General features: G+C 45.4%; 2 protein-coding genes and 1 non-coding gene across 3 annotated transcripts; 2 read left to right on the plus strand and 1 right to left on the minus strand.

Annotated features, from left to right (window-relative positions):
* The first annotated feature begins 617 nt into the window (after positions 1–617).
* On the plus strand, positions 618–3,107 carry LOC123067194 (uncharacterized). Its single transcript, XM_044490101.1, has 4 exons — positions 618–834; positions 922–1,015; positions 1,407–1,616; positions 2,053–3,107. Exons 1-4 carry the CDS (start codon positions 739–741, stop codon positions 2,760–2,762), a joined length of 1,110 nt encoding a protein of 369 aa, XP_044346036.1. The 5' UTR covers positions 618–738; the 3' UTR covers positions 2,763–3,107.
* A 729-nt stretch (positions 3,108–3,836) lies between these two features.
* Positions 3,837–3,957, minus strand: LOC123072172 (U5 spliceosomal RNA). The gene has a single exon (XR_006434879.1). It is a non-coding gene; the product is annotated as a U5 spliceosomal RNA (small nuclear RNA).
* A 1,494-nt stretch (positions 3,958–5,451) lies between these two features.
* LOC123180893 (uncharacterized) lies at positions 5,452–6,862 on the plus strand. Its single transcript, XM_044593081.1, has one exon. The coding sequence runs from the start codon at positions 5,470–5,472 to the stop codon at positions 6,859–6,861; it is 1,392 nt and encodes a 463-aa protein (XP_044449016.1). The 5' UTR covers positions 5,452–5,469; the 3' UTR covers position 6,862.
* Positions 6,863–8,380: the final 1,518 nt, after the last annotated feature.

Here is an 8,380-nt window from a genome sequence, read left to right on the forward strand (position 1 = left end):
AGTCTGATTGCAAGCATAACGCCGCGAGGTCAAATCCGATAGGCTATAATTTCTATCAACTTTTGCGCCCAACCAATCACTAAGAGTTTTACTCCAATGTTCCGGCCTAGTTGCGCACACTCTGTGCGAAGAGGCGTGTGATTGCCGCAGAATGCGGTAAATAGGAGGTCTTGTCGTTATCGTCGGTGGATATGAGAAACCAAATCGCCAGCCTGATTGCAAGCATAACGTCACGAGTTCAAATCCGATAGGCCATAAAATTTATCCTTTTTTCTTTGTGCTGACAGATGGGCCCACTGGACGTAGAGACTTTTATAAAGTAAACCATCTGTTATAAGTGGGTTTCATGTCACGTGTGCATGCTGATTAGAAATATAGTGCCATGTGAGCGCATTATACGTCTATGGATGAGGTTATCAACGTATTTACACATTTGTCCCAAGTTCTAAAAGCAGTTCGACGTATTTTTTAAGTTCAGGCACTAAAATAAATATTGATGGCAAGTTTAAGCACTACTGGCAATATATTATTACCTCTAAAAGAAAATCGATATTGGCAAGAAGGAAGCACGAATCTTAAAGCGCATCGAAACGACTGACGTCAGGCGGCCCAAAGCCTTCACAGAATAAACCCTGGGCCTCCGACCGCCGCCCCTCTCCTGAGCCTCCTCCTCCTCCTCCTCGCCGTCCTCCCAACCCAGGCGCCGCGCCGCCGCCGCCACATCCTCCGCCCGCTGCCATGTCGAAGAAAGGAGGCAAAAAGGCCGCGGCAGGAGGCGGCGAGCTGTCCCTCTTCCTGCAGCCGCACCTCCAGACCATCACGGACACCCTCCAGGTAGGTACCCGGTGAATCCCCGGTTCACCGCCCGGCCCTAATCCTGCTCGGAGCTCCCTCGTTTGACTTGCGCTCCCGCTCTCGCAGATGATGTCGGAGGCGGCTGCCGGGGGACTGGAGCGGACGGAGTGGTCGGAGGTCGTCGCGCTCGGCGATGTGGTGTCCAGGCAGGCCACCGTCGGTGAGTCTGAAACCGGGCTGAATTCCCTAGACTAATTTTGTGCGCTGGGGTGACAGTCATCGCGTGCAGTCAGAGCTGTTAGGGTCTCTCTGGGTGATCGTTGATTCGTTTCAGTTGCTTGGCACGCCCAATAGGATCACAAATTGGGAAATTTTTAGTTGTTTTATCTGAATTTAGTAGTTTGTACTTGCTCAAGAAGCCAATTAGCTGCAGTACATATGCTTTGGCCGCTGTATGCAGCAGAGTAAAGTTATTTATAGTATTTTGCTTCTGTCTAGTGCTCACTGGTGCAATTCATGCTGTCCTTATAGTGTGATTCTGTTTTCTTGTCGGTGATGTATCTCTGGTTGTGTTCACTTATTGTTGTTATATATGCTTGTTCTCGTTGTAGCTGGGATGGTCTGGAGCGGAGACTTGCCTGGTGTGGAGACGCTCAAGGAGAACATTGCTGCGTATTTCAACGTCCTGCAGGGTTTCCTTTTGGCTTGCCATGGAAGCACGGTTGGTGCCGGTCCTACGCTTCACAAGTATATCACTAGTTCTGCAAAGGGCGTGGTGGATGCCAGCTTCTCGTTGTTCAAGCTAGCCGTTTCTGCCTATGGTATGTGATATCCAACACCCTGATGCAGCTTTTCTCTAGATGCTGCCATTTATCTATAGAAGGTGAAGCAGCTTGGGTGATGGCTAACTAACATGACTAAACTTGCTGATCTAATCTTCATATAGCTAAAGTGGAAACTAGTAATTTACATATCTGGTGGTATTGATTGCCTGTTTTGTTGTGATTCTAGTTCATGAATGGGCAAGTGATACTGTAATAATTAGTAAACGACATGTGGAATAGCAATGCATCAGTTGTCGCCTTAAACAAAAAAGGGAAGGTTGCTAGTGTGTTCATACAGTTCTGATATATTGTGCATGATTTTGGTTCTGCTTAGGGCTACTGAAGATTTGGACCATGCTTTTAATCCACATTATTTTCTTCATGTTTTATGTGGTCAGAATCAGGGCTAAATACGCTTGTTTGTGACATGCAGAATCTGGCAGTCCTGACCGGAAAACAATCATACCTCCAGTGACAGGAACTGTATGGGAAGCTTGTCTTGCTCTTAAGAAGGTGCCTGCAACCAACTGTATCGCCATAGGGCGAGCTATGACGCAGATATGTGTATGTCTGAAGGATATCCTGCGTGAGATGAAAGAACTCCCAGTTGGTGATTCTGATGATACCAAAGCTGGAAAATCTTCCAATGGAGATGTCGCCATGAGCTTTTCAGATAAGGATGAATCGTTCTCTGATCTTGAGGAAGATGAAGGCTTCACTGCGGAGGAGATAGCCATCTCCAAGTTGATTATTGCTGTTACAGCAGATTCGCTTGATGCGGTGAAAGAAACAATCCGTTTCATCACAAGTTTGCTCAAGAGCTCTGGCAACCAAAGGGGTGCTGCTGAGGACAAGGTGGAGTCCATGGAGAATTTGCTGAGCCACTGCAGGGACGTTGCTGACCAGGTTAATGAGCTTGGGGCCTCCGTGTATGCACAAGACCCGTCTGAAATGAAGTCCGCCATAAAAAGACTGAACGTTAGCATCACAGGGATGTGCCAGGAAATGGCGGGCCTCGGTGGCTCGCCCAAGAACGCCTATGCAGCCTTCAGTGGATTTCAGAAGTCGTTGAAAGCTCTTGAGGAAGAGATAGGTGAGGATGTCGTTGACGAAATGAAAAATCTTACCATCAGCCCGTCCTGATTGTTGAAGTCGAAGACTTCTTTTATGATATGCCCTCTAGTTTGTAGCAGTGTTATGATGTGTCTTCTAGTTGGAGTTCTGAAGCTTGTATTGTTCAACCGAATGGCAGAGTGCATAGTTCTTTCCAGTGAACAAGACAATGCTTAGTGCTTAGTGTGGTATTGGAATTCCTGGTGTGTTAAGGCAGTATACAAGGTTGGTGCTACATAATTTTGGGTGCTGTAATATCTAAAGTTGATTCTAGATGAACTCTGGTAGTTACCCGGTGAATCCTGTCCTGATTGTCGAAATGTCTGAACTTGTCGTACTTAACATCGTTATGATATGTCTTTCTGGTTCATAGCATGATGAAATCTGTCTTCTAGTCTGTAGCCATTTTTGGTGTGTAGAGGCAGCATAATCAGTAGTTTTGATGTGTACAGGATTTGTGCTAGTTGCATATTGGTGCTGCACCCTGCTTCGCTGTATTTCGAGATGTAGGCTGTAGAGCTTGAGAAAGCTCCCAATTTGCTTTGCTGGCTAAGTTTAGCTAACTTTGATGCTAAGAGGGTGCTTGGATACGTTTTAGTCCCATGACTAAAAGTAGTGGGACTAAAACTTGTTAGCCTCACCCATGCTTGGATCCAAATACTAAAGAGACTAAAATCAAGTTATTGAGCATTTATTATCCTCCAAACCCTTCAATCCAGAACTCGCATGTGTTAAAGGAGAGGCATTAAATGAGGAGAGAGAGGGCTAATACATATTTTAGTAGGTTTTCTATGACTATTTTTTTTTAATCTTTAGTGCTTGGAACTTTAGCCTCTAGAAGAGACTATTTTTAGTCAGACTAAAAATAGTCCTTGGATCCAAGCACCCTCTAGAAGACCTCCCCTCCTGATTGTCATTTGCTTCTTTTTAAATTTTGTTTGAAATACTGAAGTGCCAATTTTATTTTATTTTTTGCTCTGGATGGGTTAATTGGTTTTATATTAACACAATATGAGCACTACTGTCAATCTTTTTGGAAGATTCCAAATAACAAGATAACGTGAAGCAAACTTCTAGTTCAAATTTAAGTTTTGTTTTGTTGGGGCCCTTTCTAATGAAGGAGGGCACCCTAAAAAAATTAGCGTATGCTGCTATTTGTGGCGCGCACACGGTATTCTTTAGTAAAAGGCGAAAGAATAGTTCGCTTTGTGCTCACCACGCAGCTCCGTGCTCTTTGACAGTGCGGCTGCATTCCTTCTTGTATATCTCCCCTGCAACCCATCCTTAGCAGCTAAGCGGTATGGTACTAATCATAAAACCCGCCGCGAGCTGCGCGATTACCTCTCATGCTGCTGCTGTTATTGTGGGCTGTTATCAACTTACCATGTACAGCCCAGGTCCAACAGCCCACTCGGATGCATTGATTGGGTTGGTCTGCGTATCTTATCTTATTTTCCTAGTTGTGCTAAGTAATGTGCGCGGTACAAGTTTCTGGTAGAGAACTTCTTTGAGTCATCCTATTTTTCTGTTCATATGAAGGAAATTAATGTGCGATTTTCAAAGCAGGGGAATCCAAATGAAACCCTTTTTTTTTGCTCAGTCTATCTGGAATGCTTTTGTATAATTAGGAATTAATTATAAATAGGTATTCCGTTTCATCTAGGAAAAGAACCTAAAAGTTCGGGCCATGCAATTGAAAGGCCAAGACGGATAATAGTTCTACTATCACGCTACCAATAATAATGTCGAATGCTTCAAAGACAAGCGGAAGTTAAAAAATAAACTTAAAACCCATTTGTCTAAATTTAGCTCAAATTTCAGCTTCCATTTGTTGGGCTCTTCCTTGCAAATGAAAATGCTTAAAAAATGTGTATGTTGTTCTCAGGACGAAGCTAGAAAATATAAGCACCGGTGTCGGCCACTATAAAAAAATAGGCAGCAAACCCATGATATAATTTTTTTATATAGAAAGTTTGTAATACCGGGTATTGATTGAGAGAAGTCATAAAACTAGCACAATAAGCACCAACTTTAGAAGTTTTTTTTGCGAGACATCAACTTTAGAAGTTGATAACCAAAGGAAAAAAAAAGATTATTCTTATTCTAAAACAATTTAGCAAGGCAGATAGTGTTTCAATAAGCTCTTCAAGTTAAAAGCATTGAAAGCGTTTATTTAGGCTTTGTAGTAACACCAACATTTGATACATGATTTTGTGTAAGTGGCCTTGAAGTCCCTGTTCATCTTGTAGTGTTCGGACAAAAATCTATCTGTAACTCCTAATGATTCAACGAAGAAAAATGCAAAAACCAAGGCGAGAAATTTTAGCGTGGAGCTAACTCATGTGACTATATCTAACGTAAATTGGACTCTAAATATAACAATATTCCCATGATACTGAATTTGTCTTTATTTTATTTTTCAAGTTATGTTTCAAATTTAGACTTGATTTGATTTTTTTGAAAATATAGATTCGTATTGTGGCTACAAACTAATTTTCGCCTATTAAAAACAGTTTACTGTACAAACCGAATCACCATACAAACCCTGCAAACTGAACGGAAACTTGGGTCTATTTGCCTACATGGGCTCAAAGCACGAATCATGGACTTGGGCCATGATGCGCAACAAAGTTAGCCCACCAGACAGGATCCGATTTCTCAAAAAAAAAAAAACAGACAGGATCCAGAATCTCCGTCACTCACTCCGTCGACTCTTTCCCCTCCCGAGTCCCGAGCAATGGGGAGTCAACTGCTGCCGGCGGCGGCGGCGAAAGCCCCGTCGACCCCGTCCACCACCACCACTAGCACCACCACCGCCGCCAACGGAAGCACCACCACCACAACCAAAACCACCTCCACCTCCACCTCCGCCGATGGCACCCCTACCATCACAACCACCAGCACCACCACCACAACAACAACCACAACCACGGTCACTGCCGCCGCCGCCGCCACCACCACCATATCGTCCCTCAGCGAAGACGACCTCCGCGAGATCTTCCTCCGCCTCCCGAACCTCCGGGCCCTCATCCGCGCCGCGCTCACCTGCCGCGCATGGCTCGGCGCCGTCCGCGCCTCCCGGCCCTTCCGCCGCCTGTTCCGCGCCCTCCACCCGGCGCCGCTCCTCGGGCTCTTCATCCCAATCGACGGCAGCGCCAACCCCTCCTTCGCCCCGCTGCGCCGCCGCTCAGATCCCGACGTCACCGCCGCCCTCCGTGGCGGCGACTTCTTCCTCACCTCCCTCCCGCTCGAGGCCGACCCATCCAAGGGCTGGAGCCTCATGGACTGCCGCGACGGCTACCTCCTCCTATGGAACATGCTCTCCCTCGCCGCCGTGAACCCCTTAACCTGGGCCGTCGACATCATCCCGATGCCCGGCGACGATGTGCAGGCCGGGAGTCGGCGCCATTTCTCCTTCCTTGGTTTCCATCTGCTGTGCTCCGACGAGCACCCGTCGTCGTTCCGCGTGGTCTGTGTCTGCTCGGACCCGCAAAGGATCCGTGCCGCCGTCTTCTCGTCGGAGACGTGGGATTGGGTCGTCCACCCGTGGGTGCACGTCGGCGGTAACCGCAGCCTGAAGTTCAATGCTGGTACGCTGGCGAATGGTTCCATTTACTGGCCTGTCGACGGTGAACCCCGCACGATTAGGATAAACACGGCCACCATGGATGTCTCCTCTGTGGATCTACCCTCTCAAGTGAAGGTGCACGGATTCAGTTTCAGTGCCGGGGACACCAAGGATGGCCAACTATGCATCGTCTATGAATCGGATTTCTTCCTTCATGTTTGGATCCGTGGCGTGGACGGTGATGGAATCGAGGTTTGGGTTCCGGACACTGTAATCGATTTGAGTGCAGAAATTGATCGGGTCACTCATGGGTTCGCTCTCGACTTGCATGGCGACCTCAAGGTTATGGAAGTTAGGTCTGGATACATCTACTTGTCCACGACATGCTTGACCCCTGCTGGCACGCTCCACTGCTGGTTCTTCTCCCTTTCCTTGGAGACCTTGGTGCTTGAGTTACTTGTCTCGGGGAAATTCGACGGTTGTGCCCATCTGTATAGTATGGCCTGGCCTCCTTCTTTGGTTGGTGATGATGGGACTCATGAAATCGAAGGTTTTAACTGAAGTCTGCAGCTGTTTGTCATACGAGGAAATGAAAGGAAGTGTGTGGGTATGAGTTAATCATTATTAATTACTCTGTTGATGCAAAATGATACTACTTAGATGCTTTAAAACTGGAAGATCATTCCTTTGTATCGTAAGTAGTAACGGCTATTCCCATATAAACACTTAGATGCTTTAAAACTATTGTTACAATTCTGGAGCTAATGAATTTTATGGAAGATTGGATTTTGATCTGCTGCAAACTTTCTGTGGAATAGTACTGATGTGTTGCATTTGCTACTAGGCCCTTGACTAATTTATTTCTACTAGTATTTGTGTTCGAGTTGGTCATTTATTGAGAGAAAAACAGAAGACTGCTAGTTCTGGAAAGTAAGTATGATAACCTCTGAATAAATGAACTTTCGGACATGCATATGTGATTCTTAAAGTTTTCTTGTTTTACGTTTATTTTATCACAGTCTTCCTCTTTGACGATGCAAACTTTCTTGTTTTGCATTTCTTTCACGGCACAATCTTTTAATGTTTGAGAATATCTAGTTCTCAACCTTTGTTGTTCTTTGTTGAATAAATCGGCTTCTAAGTCTTAACTTCCTTTTGTTGAATATGTTCCCTACCTGAGTCATATGATTCCCTGACCGTCTCCTCACAATATTTGTTGTTCATTGTGTATGTCAGTTGTCAAGGGTGAACATACAAAATGTGCTAGACAGATGTGATAGGCATGAAACATACCCAGAATCGTGAGGTTTGTGAAGCTGTAGAAATCATGCTAGTCCTTAGATACAACCGGACTACAGGAGAAAATACTCCCTTTTGATCATCATTATACTGTATGAAAGCACAAGTGCTCCCTAGGTGGTTTTGATAATTGATGACAACATATCTCTTGTTGAACTAACATTTCAATCTAGCATGTTTCAGATAAGTTCAACAATGGAGTGGCATGGACTAAAGGTCGTGGGAACTCCTTCAAGATGCTAAGGACAAAGGATTGGCTAAAGCTTCAAGCTCAAGACTCCTCATTTTACATTTTAGTGATCCAAGATCACATTGAGTCTTTAGGAAAAGCCAATACTATTAAGGAGGGATGAGGTGTTGCTTAATGAGCCTCTTGCTTCATGTGCTTAGTGATATGCTCCAAAACCCTCAGCTACTTTCCCACTTCCACATATGACCTAAACCCTAAGCCAAACTCGGTCCTACCGATTCTTCCTATCCGGAGCCACCGAGTTCCACTTGTCATAAGCCACTGCCAAACCCTAATCATTTCGGTCTCACCGATGGGATCTCGGTCTCACCGAGATGGGCTTGCAAACTCTCTGTTACCCATTGCAATATTCTCGGTCCCACCGAGATATGCAATCGGTTCCACCGAGTTTGCTTGGCCAAATCTCAGTTTCACGTATTACCCAAATCGGTCCCATCGAGTTTGAGTAATCGGTCAAACCGAGTTTGAGTAATCGGTCAAACCGAGTTTTGGATTTACCCTAACCCCAGCACATCGGTCCCACCGAGTTGA

The sequence above is a fragment of the Triticum aestivum genome, chromosome 1A (genome assembly GCF_018294505.1).
Source record: "Triticum aestivum cultivar Chinese Spring chromosome 1A, IWGSC CS RefSeq v2.1, whole genome shotgun sequence".
In the NCBI taxonomy this organism is placed as follows: domain Eukaryota; kingdom Viridiplantae; phylum Streptophyta; class Magnoliopsida; order Poales; family Poaceae; genus Triticum; species Triticum aestivum.